Below are 27,685 nucleotides of genomic sequence, written 5' to 3'. Positions count from 1 at the left end.
CATAAAGACGAAAAGATTCAAGACGTGGAATAAATAGAACGTACAAAAATAAAAATAACACCTTTGGCATCAGTTACTTTATATTACAAGCCACCCTACCCAGTGTAACTAAGACAACCTCTCATAATGCCACCATGTACAATGCAGTGAAAACGACACAAACGAATGTGCCGTTCTCAATCTAAACAAGCTCATACTTCTATAGACCTGAACGTTGAGAGGAGACTTAACAGTTGGAGGATTTTGTTCCGAGCAATGTTTGCCATACCAAACGTAATCTGTTTTTTGAAGCACACTACAGAAAAAAATAACACTAAAGACTTATCTTATGGGAAAAAATGACACCAACCAAATCCAAAATCCAAAAAAAAAAAAAAAATCTATTCGGATCAACACTGCGAGTTGAAATATGAAGTCAAACTTGCTCTCAGCAATGCCCTTTGCGGCTATAGCCCAACAGACAACAGCTTCCAATACGAATCTGCCTGGTTTAGAAGAGTCCCTCAGATCTGGCCCTGCTGGACCATTGTCACAGATATATCTGTTTCACTATTATGTTCTCTTGAGGTGGTGGAACATGCTCTAAGCTAAAGGCCTACTGGCCACAAAGACTTCACAAAGGAAGAACGCTAGACAGATGTTGCCATCCTCACTTCCACTACACGCAACTGCACTCTACTTCACAGTCCTCCTCTCTGAATTTTAGGCAGCGCTTTGACTTGAGGTTGGTAGAGTTTAGCTTTCTTCTTTCAATAACGCTGGGGAGGGAGCAGAGCCTACATCATCTGGGCTTAAGGTTTGCTAACGATGAGGAAAATGACAAAGTGATGACTAATCATTCAGCTGCTGCTGATGTTCAGACCACGGGGTTAGCGGCACTCCTTATCCTCATGGCAGCGTGGCCTTCACTGCCTTGCGCCAAAACAGCCTGTGGAGCCGTGTGCTTGAAGACATGAACTTCGCTGACCCCTAGTGGTGACATTACACAGACCCCCACTTCACATAATCGTACTCCGAATGCAATGAAGGCAAGTCGAACTTTAGGAGGAGTAAGATGCCGAGTATGGCATTTACTTTATCTGTAGTCATGCAAGTGAGAACGTTCCACAGATTGGATAAGAAGAAGAGGAGTTAGAGGCCCTAAACTTGCTTTTAGCACCAGGACAGCTGCACTTCCGACCAGAGGCCACAGCACAGCTCCTATTCTACTATTCACTCATCCCAACTTCCCAGACACACATGTGGAAAAACTGCATCACATCCTTTAAACACACAGGAAAAAAAAGAACAATGTATTTGTTGCGTACGATGTCTATTCCACTCCACAATGCTGATCTACCTTAACATACCACAACAACAGTGTCATGAGCAGTGCATGGGACTGATGACCATGCAGCCATCAAGTATGCGGTTCCATCACAAACGGGTTGGGGGGAGGACAAAACTGGGATGGGGGGGGCTGGAAGACACACTGTATTCCTGCGGCCACACCTCTGATCCCCCTGGGACAGGCGGAAGATGGCGTGGCGAGGCGGAGGTGAAGGCAGCAGGGTTCGGGGGGGCGGGCGGGTCCCCTCCGACCGTGCACTCCTCATGCTTCATGTTTCACTCTGCACTCCGACAGACATGTCCCATACCAACACTGATAAGGTTTCCGACAGATGATCTAAGGCCACAACGTTCAAGGAAAAAAAAAAACAAAAAAACATTGTAAAAACCTGCCAAAAAAACAGAAAAAAACAAAGGTCAGATGAAACATTATGAAGTTCTACGGTCCTGCCACACTGCAGTTTGTCTGGTGCACTAGGATGGCAGAGATGGCATATGCTTAATTTACTAGGTTGATGGGCAAAGGTCTGGAGTATTTAATGTGCCTTTTTCTTTGGTGGTCATTACTGAAGTGGCATGAGAAAACACACAAGTGGAAATCTGAGTAAATAACCAGGTAAAATGGTTACACTGTTACTGAATAGTGATAAAATGGAGAAGAGGTCCCAAAAAAGCGAAAATGGGAATGCTCAAGTCTGCTCACTGCCTGCTTACTAACTAATCCGTGGTGATCCACTGATCAGGACCGGCACACACACATACCCAGTACGTTAAGGCACTTCAGCAACTGCTCCCTTTGTCCTGCCGTGGCGGTGAGCTGTTGTTGATCTCCTCTTCCTCCTCCTCCTCTTCCTCCGTCCATCCTCGCAGCGGGGTGGGGACAGAGAGACTTCCTGTGTGGATGGGGTGCATCTGAGCACCTGAGAAGGGCGAGGAATTTATGTCGGTTTTGTTCCCGTTTTAGCTAATGTTGGCTAGCATGGCTAACAGCTGGGACTATGGATGAATTGCTGGACTGAACCAGACTCTACTTGTAATAAAAAGAAAAGCAGCTCCTTAATGCATCACTAAACATTGGTCATGGCTGTGTGGTCAAGGCTGCAGTGTTAAAAGTTTCACCTCTGACCTCTGGCTCAGTTATTTAGGCTCTCATCTTGAAATGTGAGTAAACGTGTTAACAAGACATTGTGGATTTGGAAGCATGCAAGCTCACGGTGGTGGGGGCCATCTTAGCCACTGACCTGTGCTGCTGAGGTCCCTCATTGGCACGGGAGTCTGCCACTGTCCTGTCGAACGTTGGGGCAGCGAACTCTGCTGGTGGACCTGGAGGGGACCGGGACATGACAACTGAAGAGCCTTCTCTAGCGGACATGAACTGAGGAACTGCTCAGTGGAACCAATTCCAATCAACAATAACTGAGGAGCTGACTCCCTGGGACAATAACTGACGAGTTGCCTCCACTGGATCATAACTGAGGTGCCAGCTCCTTTGGCTAGTAAATGAACTGCTGTCTCCACTCCAGACTAACCTCATCCCTTTCATTCTGCTGAACTGAGGTACCCTGCTCTAAGAATACGTGGAAATAGCATGTAGGCTGCCTAAGTTCACTCACCTCATGCATGTAAATAGAACAGGTAGATCGCACGGGCTCACTCACCTCGTGCATGTAGATGGCGTGGAGGCTCATCTCAGCTGAGGCGAACTCCGAGTGCAGGGCAGAGCTCGTCTGGCCGCGGAGCCGCGATTCGCTGACAGACATGCTGACGGACAGAACAACCGTCAGTTTTCACTGCCGCCAATCATCCCATTATCCACGAAGTCTATTGCCCCTGATGTTTAAGACTAGCCATTCACACTGCTAGGAACTGCCTGCAAGAGCCATGTTTTGGTTTCTGAATGAACGAATAAATACATGAAGACCACATTTTTACTCTTTTAGTTGATACCTGGGATTCATTAGGTAACAACACTATACAACGTTTATAAAACATATCTCCAACAGAAATTTAACTGTGATAATGCACTGCATTAAATAAAAAAATCTATTCTAGAGCACCATGTACCTGATTATGATCAACAGTTTCAGCTTATTATTTATAAATAAATAGTTTTATCCCCTGTAAATTCGTAATAAACTAATGCACTTCACAGTAAAATGAAAAGCAGTTCTGGTTGATGCACCCCAGAGATGACCAAAGGCAGTGTGTGTGGTGCATGATGGGAGGGCCCGGCTACCTGTCCACCACGGTGCGGTCGCTGCAGTACATGGGGCTCTCGGGGTGGTTGGCCGGGAGCAGGGTGTGGGTGCGGGGCCGGGCGGGCAGCTGGGAGCCAGACAGGGACGCCAGCACGCTGGCGGCGGCCGAGGCGGCGGTGCTGGGCGGGACGAAGCGCCGGTCGCGCCCCGCAAGCCCGGAGGCCGTCAGCACCGGGTGGGCCAGCACGCTGGCCAGCAGGTTGTCGGGCTGGAACACACACACACACACACACACACACACACACACACACACAGAGTTAGACAGAGACATAAACAGGGGAAACACAGAGATGTGTGCTTGCATGCGAAGGCCAAATAAAATGAGAGGTAACGGAGGTTGCGGTGAAAGTCAACATCACTAAAGCATGTTAATGAGCTTGGGGCATGCTTGAGGAATCAGGGTCAGGTCTAGGTGGAATCCTCTGCTTGTTTAACAGCTTTCTTAATGATCTGGACCACATCTATGACTATGATGAACTCCAGCACATTCTAATTACTGGCCCAACCTTTTCTCTCCATATCAACATAAAATAATAATAAACTCAAAAAACTCATAAAATAGGAAAACATTTTAGACATCACCTTACAGCTAAGTAAAACACAGCCTTAATGCGAAAACCACACTGTTCTTCACTCTGGATTACTGAAGTTTGCCCAGCTAATTTAAAAACAGGAGAAGACTAAATGTTCCAGTCATTAATCTTGCAAAAGCTACCAACCGGCACTCCAAGCCTGAGACTTTTCCCAACCAATTACATTAGTGCTGTGAAGTGACTTGTACTTTTCTTTTGTATTTGTTTTCCCATGATGCGACAGCTCGGAGAGCAGCGTGTGGGGGGGGGGGGGGGCACTCACGCCGGTGGCGGACTCGTTGGACAGCAGCGAGGTGCAGAGGGGCGCCTCGGACAGCAGCAGCTGGGTGGACGGCCCACCCACAGCGTCCTGCTGCACCTTCTCCTTCAGGTGGCTGATGAAGACGGAGCTCTCCTGCGGCGGCTGCCAGCGCGGGTTCTTGATGGTGAAGTGCATGAGGGACAGCTCCGTCTTGCCGTTCTCCGCCTGCTGGTACACCGAGGCCTCCGTCTGGCCCTCCGACATCCACTGGACATGGGGGAAGAGGTTTTCAAATGATTATTTGTGGCATTGCCGCTGTCCCTACTGTGGATGGTTCAGTATGTGGTTGTGGGAGAAGTGTAGGTCCGTTTGCAGCTTTGGAATGTGGTTTCCCTTTGCCTGGATGCATTTTGTTTACTATCAAAAAAATGCCATGCAGTTTGCCATCCTGAACTCATCCATTAGCTGAACGAAGGTCAAGTTGAGGGCTTTTGCTAAATGACTTTGTTGCTTTGTATTAACTTCAAGCAGTAATGAAAGGATGCACAAGCAATGACAAATATACTGTATTTGTGTAGTGCTTCTGTAATACGGGAAAGCTGGATGTTCTCTGGGTGGCGCTCTCTCAGTTGCCAGAAGGCTCCTGCCGAATGGCGCACAAACCATGGCACGCCACTTTTACAGCGCTGACCTGCGGGTTGCCGTGGCGACGGATGTCCATCTGGGCGAAAGAGCAGATGTCGCCCACGCCCAGCACCTCCACGGTGAAGTTGCGGAAGAAGTCGATGATCTCCAGGGACTTGTTCCGCAGGAGGAAGATGAGGATGAAGGGTGTGACAATGGGGCTGAGGAGCTCCTCCAGGATGAAGACCTGAGAGCAAATGGACAGAGGCAGACAGACAGGCAGACAGGCAAACAGACACACAGAAGCAGAAAGACAAAGCAGACACAGAGAGAGACAGACAAAGACAAATGTAGACAAACACAGACAGAAATCAGACAACAACAACATGCGGTCAAATTCAGAAATACACTCTCAAAGCGTCTGAACCTGATGTTAAAACAATAAAACTGAATGTTCTGCCAATTACAACTCATTCTTTCAACTGTTCCTGTGTTTGGTTAGGAATGCAATAAAGCTGCCATTTGTAGAGGCATTCGGTTGTAATCTCTTCAAATACTGAATCAACACTGGGCTACATCCAAGCATAAATCCAGATGACATGGATCGGTCTGCTTCGGAGAACTCGTTCTGTGGACTGTACCTCTGCAGTATCTTTGGTTTGCTTTCTTTCACTTAGTCATGCATTTTTATCCAGCAGTACAAACTATGAATGATATATTATTCACAGTCAAGAGGTACTAAACTGTATCTACACGGCCAATCCTATACAGACTACAGACTATTACTCCTTTAAAGGAGTGGCAGTGTAGCATAGTGGTTAAGGAGTAGGACTCGTAACCGAAAGGTTGCTGGTTCAATCCCCGCTGGGACACTGCTGCTGTACCCTTGGGCAAGGTGCTTAACCCACAGTTGCCTCAGTAAATATCCAGCTGTATAAATGGATAACATTGAACAGAACTGTAACCTATGTAAGTCGCTCTGGATAAAAGCGTCTGCCAAATGAATAAATGTAATTGTAAAGATTTTTTGCACGATTATTACTTCTTTAAGTGCACCTTGAAATGTGCTATTGCACAAACCTCGTCACCAGTCCCCATAATTACAGTCATATGGTACAGCCTGTGCCGCCCGTGGCCAGTCTCTTACCGCCTTGTACTGGAAGAGCTGTGCCATCTCGTCGCGGGTCTCGCTCTTGTTGGCGTTGCCCTTCCAGTGGTCCGGCATGTAGTGGATGTGGGCCAGCACGCACTGCAGCAGCTGCTCCGGACACCACACCATGTGCTCATCCGGGATGAAGGACCTGCGGCGCGCACACACACACACACACACACACACACACACACACACACACACACACCCTCTCTCTCTCACACACACACACACACACACATTAACATACATACACACAAACACAGACCCGTGCGCCCACACACACAGACACATGCCATTAGAAAAAGATGAACTCTAACCAATCAAAACATTTCAAAGCCTAGATAATAAACTGTGATGCTTGAAAACTTTAATGTCTTCTAAAACCTGAACGCAAGTGACCTCAAATAACAGTAGATGTCACTCAAAATGGGAAACAATGGCACCCATATCCTGTGGGGGAATACATTTAAAATGACACCATGCGACCATCAGTCATTCTGCCTGTTTTGACAGCGACCAGCAGCTCAATCATTCTTCAGAGGCAGAAATAAATTAGTTTCATTAGTTAGACATTTAACAGCAGCTGTGTGCCTGCAGAATAAATGTTAAGCGGCCGGCTGCAGCATGCTGAGATTCCAGTTCACAAAGCCATTACTACAGACGCAATAATCCGTATCAGACATTCGGGTGTTGTAGAAAACGCCATCTCCTCTGAAAGTTCTCGCCCCCTAGAACGTTCCTCACGACCCCCTCCAGACCCCCTCCAACCCCTCCCCCCTCACCTGGTGATGGTGATGACCACGCCCAGCACGGTGATGGCGGTCAGGATGTGCTGCACGGTCAGCACGTCCTCGTCGTAGACGGTCAGGGCGATGAGCACGGCCAGCACCGAGCCCGAGAAGAAGGCCACGTTCTTGGCCAGCACGGCCAGCAGCGGCGAGGTGAAGGAGTTCATGTACTTGGAGACGGGCTTGTAGCCGCGGCCCAGGCGCCCGTGCAGTTCGTGGTCCAGCTCGTTGAAGTGCCGCAGGTACAGGCGGCCGTAGAGGGACCAGCGCCGCGCCCCGAGGCTGCCCGGCTCCCGCCGGATCACCTCCGTGTAGCTGAAGAAGGCGTAGAGCACCTGCCAGACCAGGATGAAGGGGCAGAGGAGCAGGTTGGCCAGCCCCATAAGCAGGATGACCCGGCTCAGCTGCTGGGCCAGCTCCAGCCTGTTGCCCGCCCGCTTGTACTTGGGGTGCAGGTTCCACTTGTTCTGGAAGAGCGAGCCGGGCCCCCAGAACAGGATGAGCTCGAAGTTGTACTTGAGGCCCTGCGTGAGGAAGACCACGTCGCCCAGCAGGGGGAGCTGCAGCTGCACGGGCAGCAGCGACTTGTTGACCATGGCCACCATGTAGTTCTTGAAGCGCAGGATGCGGTGGTAGATGTCCAGCTCCGTCAGCTCCTTCTTGTGGATGCACATCTGCTGCTCCCGCTGCAGGCTGATCAGACGGCCCTGCACCTCCTGCCACGTGTAGTTGCACAGCTCGTCCTGCGGGGGGCGTGTGGAGAACATGCAGGGGGGTTAGGAAGTGGAAGCAACCCAGTACCACAGGTCTAACCTCAGTCCTTAATGCCGAGTTCAATGCAGACAAATCAACAGGATGTTCTGGGTAGGTAAATAGAGAGAGATCAAGAGCATGTCTGCATATTTTCTTGGCAGACATTAATCTCGCAGGTGAAATGTATTCTTGTAAAATCAAAAATCCTGGTCAAAATCATAACTATGTATATGTAATAAGTATGGCATACACCGGTTATGTTTTTGGGAAGGATGTATCCTTCACCAACTGAAAACACATGTTTCCTTTCACTTAACCCCTGTGTCAACCAACATTGCAAGAATGACATATAGCAGTACTAAAAGATATGTTACAGTGATACAATCTGCTAGACAAACAATACCTTGCACAATGTTTGCAATGCTAGGTCACTGAAAAGCATGCCAGTGGGTTAAAACAATGGCAAAGGAAAAGAAAACCAGTGTATTTTTGTTAGAGTTTTGTGCACATCCTCATCCTTTCCGAATACTGCACCTAAAATGGACCCTGGGGAAGCGTTCCTCAAATTTGTACATCATGAGAAATCTTCCTCCTTGTAGCTTAACTAAACCCACCTGGTTTTAGAGAATTTTGGGCTTTTATGAATTAAAGATGCATCGGTCTACACGTACACGTGGAGATCACTGTATGTGCATTGACTGATATGTTCATCAGTAGCTCTGTAGATAAGCTTATTAGGCAGCCCATCCAGAGCTTGTGGATGTAGCAAGCGGCATACAGCCTAGAATGCTAGATTTGGGAGGGTCTGTCAAAGAGGGGAGCTGTAGATTTCTTTAATTGGACAGAAAAACCTTATTTTCACTCAAGGCCTGGGTAGAAGTCCCTGGCCTATATTCACTGTTGGCTCATTTGGCTGCCTTCAATAGCCTATGACCTCCCACTCCTGGCTCCTGTCGAAAAACCTTCACCCTGCCCTCATCCGCCCCCCTTCCCTCATCAGCTCTCCACCGACCACCCCGGGACGCTACGCGGGGGCTCGGCCTCACCATCCGAATCTTCAGGGCTTTGATGTAGAACTGGCGGATCTCCCAGTAGCTGAGGACGTTGCAGAAGACCTTAATGAGGCGGTAGACCCAGAAGGTGGCGGCCATGATGAGGAGGAAGATGATCCAGCTGTTCTCCCGGATCCTGGGGGGGGGGGGGGGGAGGGCAAATGAGGCAAAGCCGGGGAGAGATCGCGCCCAGCGAGCGGCGGCCGCTTAGTAAACCAAACACGTCCCTCTCGGAGGCTGCTGCCAGCACTTGTAGCGGCAGGAGGGAACTTTGAAATAATAACAGGAATAATGACACAGACCCCAGCAAAGAGGTGAACGGAAGCTGATGTCACCGGTAAGAAGAGTAAGAATGACTAAGAATGTAAGAATGTCTGTGATATCGCAATAAACACTTGTACATGAGCTCACTGTAAATACACTCTAATGCACAGCAAATTTTCAACAGCAGGATGCATATTTTTACAAAATCATCAAATTTTAAACGTAATCAGCCATAGTGCATACATTTCATACATATAGCGAGGATTTTCCAGTACTTCATGGTTTGTTTTCAGGAAAGAATAAATGGTGTTTTTTTTTTTTTTGTCAAAAATGCATTACTAACGCCAAACACGAGATATAATGAAAGATATTTCTAAATAACACAGAACAGAATGGCTCAATATGCTAAAACTGAAAAACACGGCACTGGTCATGCAGACCGCATTCTCAAAGAGTACGTGTGAATGCACAACCCCTGTTTCCGCAGGGAGGGAAAAAGGAAAATCGCTCAACAGACTACAAAGCGCTGGCTAAACTCACGCTGAGAGTATCAAACAGAATATTAAGAGAAAAGTTACGAGAAAATTAAGCGAAAAGAGAGATAAAAGAGCCTGTTGATGAGACCGCGCTGACGGTTGCAGCAGGCAGTGATCTTACCCTGCCTTACAGCAGTGCCAGGTCCATCCACTCCATCTGCACCCCCCATATGTTAGTCCAGACACACTGCATTAAGTCCCGAACGCAGCGTGAACATGCTGACAAGCTGAGGTTTGCTTCTTCAGAGGCTCCCTTAACAATAATCGTTGGTGACATGAGGAATGCTTTAGGGGGCCTTTCCATTCCCACTGCCTGGAGGTTGCCCTAAACTTCGGAAGGCAAATTTAAGGCGGTGTTACTCTCATTGCTAACACACGGCCTTTGCTTATTTCAGCTTGAAGGGGAAATCTGATGTAAGAAATTAAAACGAGTGCTTCAGATTTTACAGACAAAATCTGAGCTCCACCCAAAGAGCAAGAAGGTTTGGATTCTAATCTTGGTGAAATTGATAGGTGGGGAAACATAAAAACTAAAATACGGTTTTCATTACTGTTCATTTCGTGTTCTACATCAGAATGCCTGGTTGCCCATCTGCCTTAACTGGCTTTTGAGTCATGTGGATCGAATCTAAGAACCAAAACTCCCTACTAATAACAAACTACAATCCTCAGACGAATAGCAGGGTGTCTTGATTAGGTCAAAGCCAAAAGCATTCCCATGACCTTACGTAAATGCTGTTTAGCTGAGGGAAGCAAGTCAGTCTTATGCGGACGTCAGCATGTTTTGGAAAGATGCTAAGTAGAGCAAATTGGAGAGAACAACAACAACCAAAAGAACGCAATGAACTATAACTGGACGTCTGAAAATATTGACGACATTTATTTCCTCAGCCTGATCGGCCATTACCATGTTCCCATCGTCTTCTCCAATGAAACGGTCAGATGTATGATGCGTAAGATATGCCTTCAAAAGGAACTTTCTGAGCTTTAACGGTCTGTGATCAAAGGGTGTCAGCACCTGTGTCTGGAGCAGTTGCAGAGAAATCAAAGCCTCTTCCCCCACGGCTGAATTACTGGCTGTCAGGCCTAAATGCTCAACCAAATCATTTCTCCTGCAGTGTTCATAAAAAGGTGGACCAAAGCGTCTCTGTTTTGCCTGCGGTGTAAACTCAGAGCTCTCACAAAGCTGTCCTGGCAAGGCCCGGACCCTGCAAGAGCGCTGCACCCTGCAAGTCAAACACCAGAGCAAAAACGCACATAAACACACTGTCCGGACTCCACTGAGACTGAGACCTGAGATCATGCATTCCTTGGTCTACACTGAGATACACCAGAACGCTACGTGGACCAACACCCTTCTGAATAGTGACTTTCACCACAGAGTGGTATTACAAGGACAGTGCACGTCTAGTATTTAGAAATCTGCCTTGAAAGGGCATTGCTTATTTCCAGTTTGATTATGCCATATCCACTACAAACTTTCCAGAGGTTTTTTCAGATTTTTGCACACTTCTTCAGGAAGAATTCACATTCATTTCAAGCCTTGACGTACATGTTGAACTCATGAGTGTGTGGCAAAATTTATTTGCTCTTTTCATAAAAAAAAAAATCTCCTGGTACTGTTTGATGAAGCTATGCCTTCAAATTGACAAGTATATACACTCGTGCTGCTTGGAATTTATTTCAAGCTCTCTTGAAATAGTCAGCTGGTAAGTGAAACAGTCGGTTGTGAAACCCCGGGAACGGTCGGATGAGGCTGTGCGTTCAGTATTTGCTGGATAAACAGCCTGTGGAAAAAAGCCTGCCCTAGGCACGGTTGCCGTGAGCACCGAGCATGCTCAGTGTGTCCTCCCAAGGATTGCTCTGGGATACGAGTGCAGGCGCAACACATGCTAAATGAGCACAGGCTGCAGGCTTCTTTCTGCTGCTAATGAGCTCTCCCTTCTAATTACGGTACTTCCTGTACCTGAGGCGGTGGGGGTGAACCCCACGGCCTTCTGGGAGCACGTTCAGCTGTCAGAGACGCCTCGCTCCTGAAATCCTCAGATTTGCTCTCAGAGGCAACGGCCACCCGCCGTGGCGGTAAGCCTGGTAATCCTGAAGACTGACATTACCTCTGTGTTGCTTAATTCTGCAGTTTGATACAGCACGATGTATGTATGTATGTATGTATGTACGCATGTAAGAGCATATGCAAATATACATGCATTGCATGCACACATTTGGTATGTTTGCATAAAAAATTGTAGAATTTATAAAGGGGTGGGGGGTGTTTAAATCAAAAGACAGCTGTCTGTCTCCAGTTAAAACAACATGCTGATCAGCCTGTCCAACCATGAGGCTTAATGCTTACTAATTTGCTGTGTTTCATCAATATTTATCATGGGCCATCACAACCGCCTTTTTTTGACTTGCTTAACAGTCCAGCTCAGCCAAGAAGCGTTCAAATTCCACACTGTACCAGAGCATTGGGGGGGGGGTGGAAAGCCCAAACAAGGATGAGGAGAACTCCACCCCCAGGCAAAAGAGGCCCCTCCCACGCAGGGAAACTGGACTCCTGTTTACAGCACGGGGTCTGGAGACAGAAGGAACCCTCCTGCACAGCGCAGAGCCCCCGGCTATCTGGTTTCAAAACACCCCATTCTGAGCACAAGGGTGTTTTTTCGAGTGAAAGGGGTCAGCTGTGTGCCTGCTCCCCGCTGTGGAAGACGGAAAACACTCCCGCCGCATGTTATTCGCGCACTGGCTCGGGGTTCAGACCTGCGCTCCCACTGACGACAGCCTCACAAAAATGCCTCACAATGACAAAAAGCTCTGCAGTCGGTGGGCCACTGGCTGAAACAGGGGCCACCAACGCATTCTCTGCAAGCAAAACACATGCTGTGTTGTAACAACTGCCAGCATCATTAAATAAACATTGAAATCTTTCATATTGGAACAGACAGTGAGATGAATAAGGTTTTAAAGAGGCAACTGAGGGTTGACTGTTACAGCAGATAAAAGACATGCGCAAACAACTTAAAATGGACATTTATTGATATTTGCAGTGATTCTACAATCCCGTGATCCCCGAGGAGGAGAAGCCAGCCCTGACCGAGAGTCGCCTGGATTCCCGGTAATAATTCGGACAAGCTGACCTAACAGGGAACAGAGCGGGTCTTGCTTTCTACATCGGCGGCTTTTGAGAGTCGCCGAGGGCCAGGGATCATGCGGCAGTCGGGCGGCCTGCCCGCTCCGCGCTTCTTCTGTCGAGCCTTACCACACCGCTGCTATCGATTTCACGGGCCACCTTGCGCAGCAACCAAATGACTTAACACATGGCGGGCGGCGGGCGGAAAACAAACACACGAACAGCCTGCCGTTTCAGAAGCGCGTTTCGCAAGCCCCCGTGCTTTATCCCCCCCCCCCCCCCCCCCCACCCCCTCCCTTCTGAGTCCAGCGCTGACGTCTGGGCCGACGTTCTGCTAACGCAGCTCGTAGCCTCCCCTTCTCATGTGGGATGAGCCGTCCGCTTCGATGGAGTGCCGGCACAATCAGCTCGCCAGCCGCTCCAGCCAAATCAATTTCCAGCGCGCTTTCAAACACCTAAACACTGGATGAGGAGAGGCTGAGCTTCACAGTGTCCTATAAATATCTACACATTTATTTATAAAGACAATCATTATTATTTATATATTTAATATAATAAATATATGGACTGTTGTATCCATATAAATAATAATTATTTATATATTATCTATTTATTGTAATACATATATAGATAATAGGTAATTATTATTTTATACAAATAAAAACAGTTCAATTCAATAAATCAGATATATCCAGAAAATGGAGCAGTTTCCTTTAAAATGTTCTTTTGTGGCATCTTTTCATTCTTTGTTGGGTTTTGGTTTTGCCTGTTTTGAATACAATATGACATTTCAACGATTATTTTTAAGTAATGCTATAGAATAATTACAGAAGGAAGTCTTTTTGTGTTGTGTAAGATCTGACATTTCTGTCTAATCGGTTTAACTCTTGCAAATGAAACGCGGTGGTCTGTGATAAGATGCACTTATCCCTGAGCGGTCTCCCTGAGGACTGCCTGTGAGTTAAATCGAAGTAATTGCACTATTATTGCGACCACTTTAATGCGATCTCGACCCCACGGGTGAAATGAAGCGAAATAGAGCTATGCGATCCCTGCGGAAACATAACAGAAACCCAATGCACTGACAGTCCCTCAGTTGCAATATACTCTTGTATACTAAGCTAAATACGGTTAATACTTTCTCAGAAATTGTACCGGTGAATGTCGCTTTATCGTTCTCATTTCCCATCTATGGGTCTTCTCTGAGGGAAAACCACGAAACAAAGTAATTAGTTAATCATCCCAATCATTTATCAGTCCCTAAAGACCCATCTATTTAATTGTGCTTGGTGCTTTCCAACAAAACACTTTCCCGGTTCAGTTTCCAAAATGCTTATTTCTCCCAGAGAAGATCACATTAACGCCAACTAAGACACATGTGCTAAGTGATAACAGTCAGTAACAGTGTAAGTACTGGCCATTTTTCAAAGTTGTCTCACTTTCCCTTGGAAATAAACAGTGTTCTTCTGAAAATAAAAACAAAAACCATTAAAAATGGAACTTGGCATATCAGATCACAGCTTTTCCCAGAAAACCTGGCAAACAGTCAAAAGCAGAAGTTCAGCTGGGGCATCAAGTTGATGCCATCTTGCTGTGGTTTACTGACAGAACCCCATTGCACAACAGAGTCTTTAAACAACGTTGTGGCAATGTTACCTTCAACACGCTTTCACAGTCGGAGGCAAATCTGCTGTCAACACAGCGACAAAAATATGCCACCGACAGCTTGTGTTCTCATATGAAAGGCATGCTTACAGGTACAGAGACCGTGAGAATCAGTCTGTACTTTACCACACGCTGCGAGACGGAAACCACACGTGAAGAGACAGCCCTTTTGTTCAGCTCTTCATTCCACTATGACTTCATTTCGATCGCCATTTTAATTCTAAATATCACTGTCTACAGATCACCCGCGTGTCTGCTTTAAACAGCATGACTCACCTGGTGGCAGCGATGACATCGAATTAAAAAGGCAGCAAAGCATGATCTTTAAATCTCAGCAAAACCAACATAAGTATGATTAAACTTATCTTATTAAATCGCACGCAAATATTATGCCAACAGTGAAAACCCCTCGGGGGAGATTAAGATAAACCCAAACGGATGAACACAAACACAGGACAGCCTGCATTTCCAAAATGAGTTTACAGAACAAAGTGGTAGACGTGGGCCACCGGTACTCCCTTCTTCTGGACCAATATAAACCCATCTTTCAATGCTTGGTGGGGACACTGTGGAGGAGGGACTATCTTCAAAGGATCGTGACTGACTGGGGGTGCCCAAAAATGGCTACACCTGTAATCCCAATAACCAGACAGAGATCAGCTCCAAAAAGGCACGTTCCTCAAACTTCCAGATTATTCCATTCAACTCACTGGCAATATAAGGCCTTCTACGCCAGCAGTACCTTGACTCCCCACGATAACACTGCTTACCTTTGGGGCTAAATAAGGTGAAATTCATTTGCGCACCTCATTTCAGGCCTTGTTAGTCTGCTTGCAGGTATAGACACCTGTGGATTTATTTGACTCAGGGAGTCCACTTGGAAGCACTGGCTATTTACCCAGCAGCCCTCCAAAGGCCATCTGCTTCGCCCGCATGTGACGCATTCAAACTGCACTGTTGCTGTGTCTCACTTCCAACCGTTAATGGGATCTTTCCACAGGACCTAAAATTCATTTCAAGCTCCAATGACACACACATAGCATGCTGAATGATAATAGTCTGATAAAGTAATAAGCATTTTTCACAGATCCAGCCCTGATGCAGGGCATGTATTTTTGTAGCTCAGAATCTTTTTTTTTTAAGTCACTGAATGTTCTGTGCCTGTCAGACACAGAGATCCCCAGCGATAACCAAACTCCTTTCCAGGAGCAACAGCACTGAAGCATCTTGCAGAGACACACAGCTCACTCTTCTTGCATTCCCTCTGCATCTGTCATTCGCTAAAACTGCATCTCACAGCACAGCTGTTTCACTCGGAGCTTTTCATTACTCATTTATCCATTCCTTTCACGAAAATGCACAGAACTTTCACACTACATATTTTTTTACAGCCAGAATGACAACAAAGATGAGCGCGCCACTTTAAATGAGATCAATGCCAACAGCAATGCGTGGTTCCCTGTGTGCATTAGGAGGTGACCGAGCTTATATATTCAGAAACGCACAAAATTCATTCATGGAAAAGCACAAAAACAGAGGTAGTTGGAGTCACTGGGTTTCTTTCAGTCCTCAGTGCCACATTACCGCACTACAGACTCAAGCGCTACGGCTGTGAAGCCTCTGTAGTTGAACGAGAACAGTTCAAACAGCAATGTGTGGCTCCCTGTGTGCATTATGAGATGACCACGCTTATAAATTCAGAAGCATACAAAATTCATCCATAGAAAAGCACAAAAACGTGAATATTTGGATTGACTGGGTTTCTTTCAGTCCTCTATGCTACATTGCAGCGCTATGAAGCCCCTGTAGGCCTCAACAGCCCAGCTGCACATGGGCGGACGGTGGCCCCTCACCTCTCAGTGCACTGTTGGCTGGGCAGGATGGCATCTGGCAGCGTGACCTTATTCCTGTCCAGGGGGTTCTGGCTGTGCGTCGTGTGGTTCACCGCCCGGTTGGCGAAGAGGACGTCGTAGTCCACGCAGTTGAAGAGGAAGGTGGTGAAGGTGACCACAAACAGGAACTGTCTGCGGGGGGGATAATCCGACAGGGAGTGCATGTCAGTGAGGCTCGTGGGTAAAGGCCACTAGTGAAAGCTGGTGCATTTCAAACTTGTGGGAGAACAGATGGGGAAAAGACACTGGGGCCTGCACTTTGTGTGGAAAAACATGGCTTTTTTTTTTTTATGTGTTCATGAGAATTCAGGTAGAACAACACCAAAGTCAACAGCATACAAAATGCAACTCCCATTAATATTTATTTGCTTAGCAGACGGTTTTACCCAGTGAGACTTCCACAGACAATTACACTTACACATTTGGATTTGCCTCTGAAACTGCTCTGCTGGATTTTTAATGCCACAATTGAGGTGAGGTGCTAAGCAGCTAAGCTTGGGTGGACGGCGTCTGCTTTAGAGACCGAGGGCTCCTGGAGGTGTCGAATGCGCCCAGAGAAAACAATCCTCACAGACTGGCTTTTCACGCTGCTTGAGTTAGCCCATATGGCCTGGGCCCGAGCTGGCAGACTCGTGCCGTGTGAACCGCGCTTATTGGCTGCCAGTGGCTCAGGGCCTCTGCGTCGGCCAGTGGAGCGCACACCGCGGCCTGCTGTCCAGGACACAGCACATGGGCTCTCTGGCACAACAAGGCCCACGCAGTCTAATTCTGTCACGCTAAGGACCAGATAAAGGAACCTCAATCTATTATTGTTTAGCTGATTCTCATCAAGCGTAACACTGCTCTCATCAACCACATGCATTCTTGACTTCACAGGAGTAAACCCTCAAGAGTAACTCTCAGGAGTAACTCTCAGGATCTGGCTTGTGAGAGGGCATAGAGGAAAATAAAATATATTCATACTTACACCAGTTCGAAGAACTCGGACAGCATCATGCATGCAAAGCCATTCTTCTGGTGGAAATGGTAGATGTGCGGATGACAGTTAAAGAAAACAAGAGTATACTGCCGGTGACAGGGTGTCATTGGTCAGCTGGTTACTGCTACAGCAAGAAATACCGGCACTACTCTTAAATGACACTTCAGAATAGAAAGGGACTGAACACAGACATACAGGGGTTAAGCTTGAGAATGTTCTATAGAAAAATAAGCGTTCCATACAATTCTCTACAGAGGAGATTTTTAAAGGTGTTACATTTTGACAACGAAATGAAAAACTTACTTTCAGGCCCAAACTAAAAATGAGTGCGCTAAATTTAAGCAAATGTTTGCATTGTCAAGCCTTGAACAACCTTTTCCTTAAATGAACCAAGGTTAATGCTTCCTTAAAGTTGTTGTTCAAACTTCAAAACAGAACCTGGTCTGTTTATATCTACTTTTGATAATGTCTTTCAGGAGACATTCAGATTCAGGATATAACGATTTACATTCACCTTAAGAGTTCCTTGACAATTTTAAAGCTTTTTAGAGTTGGTCCCCCTGGAGACTCCCGTTCCTGGGTGACAGGTAGGCAGCCACACCGCCAAACGGAACCGGAGAGTGAATTCCCATCAATAACCCCCGCGACACTTTGTAATTCGAAAGAAAACGTTTTCCGAGAGGCGCCGTCCTCGAAACGAATCAATTTAAGCCCTGTCTCCCTCCGACGGGCCGAGTGGCTCGGAATACGCGCCCGCCGCTGAATCTCATTTTGTGGAGAAATGGCTTCCATTATAGCTCATTCTGCTACAATGCGAGGCGTTCGAGTTTGGGAGCATCCGCGCGCCGCGCCGTAATTGAAATGTCATGGCCAACCAAATGCGCCACCTCAGATGATAATAAAGCTGTGTGAGATGCGCCCGCCGCGGGATGACAATAACGCGGTGATTTAAAAAACGACCTCTCAGTCACCGCCGAGGATTTTCCAACACAAAGGGGCCTCGCAACTCTTAAGACGGCCACACAGGAGGGGATAAACAAGCGCATGGCGAAGCGACGTAAAAGGATATTCTTGTGAAGAAGTTGTCCAGATTCTTGATATGATGCCACGAGTCTGTGTGGAGGAACGACAGCGTTAACTTGTAAAGCTTCCACATGAGAAAGCCTTCTACACAACAAACAAAATCCGCAAGTGATGGTACAGTGAGGCTCTTCATAACAGGCGGAGCTTCCAACCGCTGTCAACTGCTGACTCACACCAATCAAAATATGTTGCTCTCCATAGCAAAATACTATGATTGGTTACAGTCAGTGGGTCACTGACAGCACATGATGGCTCCATACATCTGGGATTCATGAAGCCTTATTGTTCCATCACTAAAATGCAAAATCTTCTATACCCCAAAACACTGACGTAAGCACTAAAGGTAGAGCTAGGGTTGGACATATGTAGCAAAAACTGAAACTTGTTCACATTATTGAATGTGAAAGGCAAAGAGCAACAGTCTCAGACTGAATCAATGTGACCTTCCACATGGCTTCCTTGTATCATGCTCATAGATTTCTTCTTAGTCACATCACACTCATCACAGACTGAAGGCATTGTGTGAATAACCAAGGAAAAGCTTTTGGACTCATTTAATTCATTGGCATGATCTGATTGAGACAGTGGTTAAATGAATCTCTGAGATTTGATTAACCACGGCATCGGTGAGAATATTACTCATGCCTCACAAACCACACCCAATGTGTGATCCCAATAGTTAACCGAATCATTTCCTTCCCATTAGGTCAGAAAAGCCTCTAAGCAGAATTTAGTTAATGCAACTTGCCACAGTAAGAACAGAGTATCATTCAAAAGGTGGCCGAGCCATAACAGTTCAGCCACACAATGGAAAATGACTGATGGCTTACTTGATTTGATTGACAATGCTGACTTGAATGACAGGTCTGACTGAATTCACAGTGGTAACACAATGCGGCTGACACTGTAGACTCAATTTGATTGACAGTACCCCCCCCCCCCCCCCATTTCACTGAAAGCCGAGTCGTTGTGACTGACTGGCAGTGCTGATTCCATGTGATCAGCAGTGCTGACTGAATCTGACGGACTCTGAATGACTGTCAGTGCGACTCAGTGTGACTGACACCGTGACTCTGACCGTCTGTCCCGCTCACCTCGCAGGCCCTCCGGCACATGCACGAGCAGGTCCTCCTCTCCGGGCGGCGAGTCCTCCTCGAAGTCCTCAATCCGCTGGTACTCCTGGTAGGCTTCAAAGTTGGCCATTGTGCTTCACATTCTCCCCCGCACCTGCTCGCGAAATCCTGCAACGAGCAGCACACAGGAAAAGGCAATCCCTCTGGATGTTTCACACAGGGCATCGCATGACAGACACAAAGCGCCGTGACGACACCAGATACTCCTGTACGTCCTACTACAAAGCCAAAGCCTGTACTCAATTACAGACCACAGACTAGAAAAAGTTTACAATATCATGTAAGGTGGATGGTAATGAAGTAGGCACACAACTAGATTGATTAACTTATATGCATGGTATCCCATGTATTAATTTCTTCCCAACTGCAAATTTAGGGAAAAAGCACAAGACAAATGACTGTTGTGGTCACTCATCATACTTAGAGAGCGCTGAAAGGCACAGAATTGAAGAATTGCAGTGCCTCAATTCAGATCTAATGGGGCTGCAATGTTATAGTCCCGGTAGCCAGACCGCTGATTGTGACGGAGTATCTAAAGCAGCTGGAGAGAGAGGTGGAGGTAGCAGACGCTTCCTGTAATTCGGCTATCAGGTTGCAAAGCCATGTCATGCTGCACTTGGGCTCGAAGCAGCTGCTAAGCTTTGGCTGTCTCCTTTATGGTAGAGACAGGCATACCTGACTCATTAGGGGATCAAAGAGACAGCAGCTCCCGCCTTCATTCAGACTGTACTCATTACGATACATGAAAGCAGAAGTCCAAGCAAAGGGTCAAATATAGATAAGTCACATGACTACTTCTGTAGGTCATTCTCAGAGTGAAGTGCCTCCTTCCCTTTTTAGGGGCGTTACCTCTTTTGACTCTGACAAACAGAATTAGATTGTAGTGGCAGCAAAAACACTGGTGTATCTAAGCCATACATTCACATTTACATTTATTCATTTAGCAGACGCTTTTACCCAAAGCGACTTACATAGGTTACAGTTCTTTACAATGTTATCCATTTATACAGCTGGATATTTACTGAGGCAATTGGTATCAGGGAAGAAATATTTTGCATGGTCAGCGTTCTTGCCAATAGGTCTACATCCCTTTGGTTTTTTTTCAGTATATACATGTCATACACTATATCCTGTTTTCATAAGGGATAAGAAACCTCTGTTTTTAAGCTATTTGTCCTTGTGATATTTAATTGGTCACTTGCTTCCGTATTCAAACATTTGTTTATTAACCAAAAATGAGACTTTCTCCTTGAAGGACAGGCTAACAACTAAGTTAAGCTTCCTGCATTGTCATGTGAGTGAACACGGATCTCTTCATAGCAAGTCATTATATAAAAAGAACTTGAATAAGAACTGGGGGTCATGCAGTCCTTGTTGGGGGGGGTACAGTAAGTGAGGTTCATTCATTTGAGTACATATGCTTGAAAGACGGAATGTTCCAGTATAAAATTTTCTGAAACAAACATTTTGAATATAGGCCACATACTCCTACAAAAAACCCAAGCAGGTCAAGTCAGATGACACGCGAGGATGAGATAACTGCATCATGATGCCGGAGGGCGAGTGCAAGAAATGCAACAGAGTATTCAGGTTGAAGAAATAACAGGAGAAACATCGGTCCGTATTAAGTGAATCCTGGCCTGGAACCAACCGAACTACGAGCTCAGTCAGATGAGTGGCTTTCTCATTACAGACACTGCATTCTGCAGCACAAACACTGTCGGGCAGCTCCTGTATCCTTGATGCAAGTCCACTGTGATTTCCAAGCTTGCCAAACTTTTCTACATCCAGGGCAACCAATCAGGATCAGGTCGCCGGGTAATGCTCCTCTTTTCTTTGAGATGAGGAGCTTTCAGTGAGCAGACCTAATTTTGCTGCTTCAACGCAATGAGAGATACATCTCAGCCTCCAGCACAATGCATGACAGCCTGTGTAACTGGGCCAGCATCGGCGGAGGGCCTGAAGGGAGTTAAAAGAGACCTCCCACACCGCATCTGTTGTGGTGGTGTTTTTTCGACTGCATTGCCCACTTCCTGTTACTCAGCTTAGTTGCATAATTGCAATACATCAACAGCAACATCTAAATACTACTTTAACAGTGTGGGGCACACCTGGTTCATCTTCACTGAAAACCTGGATATGACTGTATATATGTAAATGCTGCAATATATGAGAGGCATGGAACTAACTGACAAAGCTCATTAATAACCACTAAAATCAACATCTTTTCAAGATACGATTTCTGCACTTTTAAATAACATCATCGTAAGGTCTTTTCTGTGGTGTTTTGGGCTTTTTCTTTGAGTACTTAGTTTGGAATGTGCCCTGAGCAAAACCATCTTTACGTTTAAAGGTGTGACTCAAAGTACTTGAAGCAGACACAAACACCAAGCTCAATGTTCTTTCTATCCACCAGGCTGAAAGAAAATGCATGAAACAACATTTGTTTTTTGCAAGCGTAAAATATCACTAATGCTAAAAGAATACATACAGTACTCACAACAACCTAATATCGGTAACATGTTTTTTTTAGCTACCTGATCAAAACAGTCATATAATATGCAGCATGTCAGTAAAATACATCTTTATGTCAGTACAGTGTAACACATGTAGCAAAACTCTTGTCTTTATGTAATTAAACACTCTCCTCCAAGCTACTGATACCCTTTCAGCTAAATTTACCTTCCTGCACTTACACAAGTGTGTTCTTACACAGCACTTGTTTGACTCACTTATATCTGCAATATGTAACTATTTTCAGGCACACAGACTGAAGGCTCACATAATATTGTGACACAATCCCAACTAATGCTATAAATTTCAAACCACTGCTTCTATACTACAGATACATTGACTCTATCATGTAGACAACATTATATAAAATAACTGTCTTATTAAGACCTCACACACAGCTAAAGTCACACAGAGAATACTGAATATTTCATAGCTGAACTAGTTACCGCTTGAAGCTGGAGATAACAGTTAATAAAACAGACTTAATAACAGGGCAACACACATACCTACTTCATTATATAACTTGTGAATGTTTAATTATGTAGATTTAATTTTATGAAGACCTTAAAACTAGCCCTACACAGCGTGCAAGCTGTGATAGTATTGCAGGTTTTCACTTCACTGTAAATCCCCTCGTTAAAAGAGGGGTCATTTTTACTGCCTCTGGTTGTTATTCCTTGGTCTAGACGGAGTAAATGAAATTCTGAAATGTCTCATTAGCCAGCGCACACTGTCGTGGCTCTGTAATTTGGAAAACTCCTGCTTTAACTCTGTCCCTAAGTGAATGTAGGAATCCCAAGCAGCAGCTAAAACCCAGAACTCAAAACTGAGTGAGCCATTGCTTCCTGCAGTTGAAAAGCTGGCAGCCATGTTGGGCCTCCTGAATCCGCTCCAGAGGATCCCCGAGATCAAGCACCTCTTCCCGTTTTAAAAGCGGCTCAGAGGATCTGACAGTCACGTTTAATTCAGTTAGAGAGTCAGAGACGCACAAAGACACGTTGGCAGGGGCTAGCGCGGCAGGTGAGTCCATGACCTTGACCCATTACACAACCGGTGGAAACTGTGATATGACAGGGTAGCAGCAGACATCAGGGAGAGCAGCGCTAAATGTGGTCCAGAGGTTCACAGCCACTCTAATGTATATTGCTCCTGGGATTCATAATGGTTAAACAACCTTTCACATTCTAAGGTGCAAAACATTCACTGCTTGGTGAGAGTTATTGTGTAAACTACATGCTCGCGGACTGAACCCTCCAGAAGTTTGCTTTTTTTCCCACTTCCTCTGCGAGATGACAAGCAAGGGCCAATATAAGCCTGTTTCTCTCATCAGACAGCTCTCCAGATTGCCTTAACTTCACAGCTTGCTTCCCATTGATGTGACACTGCGAAGCACTGGTGAGAGACTTGTGCAAATGAAACCGGCTGTGTTGTGAGGCTCAGCTAAACAAATTACTTGTTGTAGTGCGCTCTAATTTGTCAGGGTGTAGGAATATTTTTGGGATGTGTCATCAGAGCCGGTACTGAGAATCCTTTCCCCTGGGTCCAGCTTCCAGTCACAGACCATCAGCAAGCCATGATGTAACCACAGCCAGGGTGAAACAGTCTGGTCCCCACTGTGCAGTAAGGGACCAGTTTGGTCAAGGGCCCAGGGATGCTTCTGTCAAAAGAGGTTGTGGACAAGAACAAAATGAATCCAACAACAATGCAGGCTGCTGCATGTTCAGATCTGTTTTTGGTTAGTCAGATACCTGCCATCCGCCCTATGATGTCAAAATAGAAGACTGACGCTGAGGATCACTGTTCCGTTTTCCAGGATGTCCCTGAAAGTCTGAAAAACATTCTCTTGCCGGATGCAACCGGTTATACCCTTATTTATCAGCTGAACGCCAGCTTTACAATCTTGCTAAGTGACTCGCTGAAGTTCACACAGCTTAGAGGAAGAAACAGTTCATTTCAGTCTGCAAAGCATGGGGCACAGCCCCCCCCCCCATTAAAACACCTGCTGAGGAAAACATCGAACAGCGTGCCTATGAGAGGGGTGAATCGAGTTAACATTTTAGACATTATCGCCGATGTCCTCATCTACCTCATCTATACTGCGAACACACTGTACATAATCAGCTACATTTCACTTGGCATTTCACATTCAGTGCCCACAGCATTTCAAGTCATGTCTACGTTTCTCCTGTGACTCATCATTCAAACCTAGTAACCCACAAACCAAGAGGACCTCTGTGCCATGATTTTCTGTGGCTGAGAGTAAAGAAACAAGCTGATATTGTACTGCACTGTTCAGTTCAATGCCCAGACAACAGTGTGTTCAATCCGTGACATTCCTTCACTGTTCTGGTTTCGTAAGTAGTGACAGGCTACATTTCTGACACGAGCTACTGCTAAGAAGTGGTGATAATAAAGGCCTGACTATTTATTTATCTGTTCTGAAACCAGGCTTTGCTTCTGAAAAGCATATTTGACTCTCGAGCAGGAGCAAAACCAAAGCAAGCCTCAAGGCATGCATGTGATTGCTTCTCTCACTCATGTTTATCCACTCTGAACTGGCTCTTCTTTAGCTTGACAGCAAAGTGCCCCTGCCTTTTCTCCTAAAAACAAAACTGGGTCATCAGCTCAACCTCATTTTTGTAGTTGCAGGTCCCCTCAGCCGCCTCAACCCGATATGGGTGAAGCTGCATTTTGAAATGATTGATGTTCAGTGCGCTATGTCAGGTTACAGCAGGTAATATGACGTCCTGCCCCCCCCCCCTTCTGTGTATTTTAGCTTGCCTCTCAAACCCGCTGACGTGCGTGACAAGAACCCACGCGGTCACTGCCGCTCACACCGCCTCATCTCGAGCGCTGTGGTCATGCTACGGTCCTCCTTGCTCTTCCTCACGCTACACCTTCCTACCCCCCCCCCCCCCCCCCCAGCTTTAAAGTCTGTCTCAAACATACGGTTGTCTCTGTTCTTGAAATAAGATGGAACATTTTGGAATCCAAAATAGTGGAAAAAACATCTGTCTCTCTGTCCCTACAAAAACTGCCAACAGCTTGTTAATGCCAGAATGGGGTTTGGCAACCTGAAGAATACTGCTACCCGTTCTGTCAGAAATTCACCCTTTTCACATGTGTTCACTTGACCTGGCCCATCCCGAGTCACCCACATGCCTAGGCAGGCTGCTTCCACCATGGGTGTACCTGGGTTGACCCGTTTCCAAAATTGTCACAGTGGCGAAGATGGGGGAAAAAAAAAAAACAGACCCTGGCACAGACTCAGAGGGTTGACACACGGGAGTACAACCTCCATATTGTTTCTCATGCAGCTTGGCAATGCACAGGTGGAACGGCAGCTTGTGGGTACACCTTAAATTGCAAGCTGGACCGCCGCAAAAGAACAGCTAGGCCAAGCAGTGACGGAATACACGCGTGCGAGTCAGATACAGGCGGCAGTGTTCAGTGATGCTGTCTGTTTATTGCAATCCAGTGCTACTCACAGGCCACAGCCTGGCCTCTGTCCATGTCTGTACATGTCTATACAGTAAAGGTCTTGTTGTGGTAGCCTCTGCTCACACGCCAGGGATGGGCCTGGGCCCCCCACGTCACTGCTCCGTGTCTTGAGGGAAGACGGCCTTGTTAGGACGCCAAGTTCCCAGGTCCATAAAGCAATTGGCAGACGTTCGCTTGAAGCCAGATCAAATTATAAGCCAAGCATTCTCTCTGCTCTGGTGCGCACCCGAGAGGGACCGGGGATGACCTAATACCTTGTTAGGTCTTCCAAAACTTGTCATTTAACAGGATGAAAACATCCCACTCTACCGTGACTCACTGGTACCCGGAATACTGACGCTCTAAACATGACACTGGAAAGGCCAACAAATGAGTGGTCAGTTTTCTAAAACATGCCCTTAATTACTACTCTGTAGCCACAATGCACGCTCTCTATGCCAGTGTGGTCGAGTTATTTCACTCCATGTTGACTTCCAACAATATGCATCTACACATATCAACGAAAGAAAGCAAAAAAAACAAAGTAACAACCCGGCCTGACATTACCTGCGACCTCCTCCCTAGATCGACTTACCTCGAGCAGTTACGGGTTCATAAAACAATCCTGGGCGACAGTAGTACCACCTTCCTTCTACAGTCTGCTACACACTGCTTTTTTACAATCCTCTTTAAATTCTCCAGGTCCACAGTCACATATATAAGTTGCCCTGTGAGGTCCTTAGCTAACGTAACGTGTTAACGACCCCCCCCCCCCCTACAATCATGAAGTAAACTAGCCATTTCTCAACCAGTCCTCATCTCTCAGACTTCACACACTACACTCGACCTGTACTCACACGTGTCCCCGTTTGCCAGTTATCTGGAAAACAGATACGGTATCGGGATCATCTGTGGACAGCTGAATAGCTACAGCGAAATAAACAAGGCTAGCTAACAGACACACGCACACACACACACACCGTGTTGGTAACTAGCTAGCGCCACATGACAACAGCATCGGCAATAACGTCAGTGTCCAAATTGCTGTAAGACCACCGTAAACACCTATTAACCAACCAGCTGGGCAGCAGCGCTTCTTTATTTGTAAAGCTAGTAAGCTAGCCTAGATAGTACAGCTAGGTCGTGAGGTCGATCACAGGGTTGAAATGGGTCTTAGCCCAGCCAGCTGGTGAGCTATCTAGCTAGCGGCTCAGTGAAAACAATATACAGCTAACGTTAGCCACCTTGTTGGCCAGCTGGCTAGCAGGATAATTTGAGAGATGGCTTGAGCTTTCAAAGTCGGTGGCTTGATAGCACTGCTAACATTTCACAAAGGACAAGCGTAGCTAGCCGGCTACCTAGCATGATAACTGTTTGTAAAATAGCAAAGTAACTAATTTGGGTAGCTAACGCCATAAAACACAAGCCTAGCTTGCTGAGTAACTTGACTGCACCATGTCAGCAGGCAAGTCTAGCGTTACAGGCAGCGAGCCACTCACCTCAGATAGAGAAAACACAAGGGTAGCCAGCTGGCTAACATGGCTCTTTCTCTCTAGCTAATCTTGTAGCCTGCTAACGTTAGCGACACAAACAGTGGAGCTAGCAAGCCAGCTCCTCAGCTAACAATGATAGCACGTACCGAGTTGCTTACCTCTTACTTTTTTTACCCTCTCTCCTTATCGTACGTTGCAGTTTGTGTTGTTTCTTTCTCATTCCATTCGTTAGATGCCTATCGTACTTTCATATGTGATTCTTTCCGTATCCTATCGATCTGATCCCTATGTCGAGTGCCTACAGTTTGCTATTTAGTCGCTCCGTCTGGGTACACCCAGTCGACTCGAGCACGATTAGTGTTTTGTCTGTCTGCTGCAGCACAAATGTCAACAAAACACCATCTGACGTCAGTACCTTATAACCTTTGAACCTACCACTGATGTCAGATGCATGTTGCTATTTTAAAATAACAAAACACTTATAACTACATATTTACTAAGAAAACCATATACACGAGAATACATTATTTAACATATATGTTTTAGTAGATTCTAGCTAAAGAAATCGATTCCTTGAACAGCTGGCTTGCTTTTAATTTACAAATCTGTATTTAGCTATCCAGCTATTTTCATAGGCATTGTAATTTGGTATCTACTATTAAACTGTAATTATAAAATATTTTAGTAAAACAAAAAAGAATACTATGGATAAAATGTTTTGAGGT

General features: G+C 46.1%; 1 protein-coding gene across 2 annotated transcripts; it reads right to left on the bottom strand.

The window, feature by feature from the left end:
- Positions 1-1,573: 1,573 nt before the first annotated feature.
- On the bottom strand, positions 1,574-27,346 carry atg9b (autophagy related 9B). 2 transcript variants are annotated; one of them, XM_036518660.1, is made up of 15 exons: positions 27,119-27,346; positions 19,435-19,581; positions 18,327-18,370; positions 17,246-17,310; positions 16,240-16,410; positions 8,786-8,927; positions 6,981-7,729; positions 6,193-6,346; positions 5,113-5,292; positions 4,443-4,688; positions 3,566-3,795; positions 2,988-3,090; positions 2,571-2,652; positions 2,092-2,249; positions 1,574-1,718 (listed from the first exon to the last, which is right to left on the bottom strand). In XM_036518660.1, exons 2-14 carry the CDS (start codon positions 19,541-19,543, stop codon positions 2,110-2,112), a joined length of 2,415 nt encoding a protein of 804 aa, XP_036374553.1. In that variant the 5' UTR covers positions 19,544-19,581; positions 27,119-27,346; the 3' UTR covers positions 1,574-1,718; positions 2,092-2,109. The 2 variants fall into 2 exon arrangements, with proteins under 2 accessions (XP_036374553.1, XP_036374554.1); XM_036518661.1 differs by having other exon boundaries at positions 2,092-2,222.
- Positions 27,347-27,685: the final 339 nt, after the last annotated feature.

The sequence above is a fragment of the Megalops cyprinoides genome, chromosome 24 (assembly GCF_013368585.1).
Source record: "Megalops cyprinoides isolate fMegCyp1 chromosome 24, fMegCyp1.pri, whole genome shotgun sequence".
Lineage (NCBI taxonomy): Eukaryota > Metazoa > Chordata > Actinopteri > Elopiformes > Megalopidae > Megalops > Megalops cyprinoides.
Note: the sequence above shows the minus strand (reverse complement) of the source record. Positions and strands in the feature narration are given on the sequence as shown.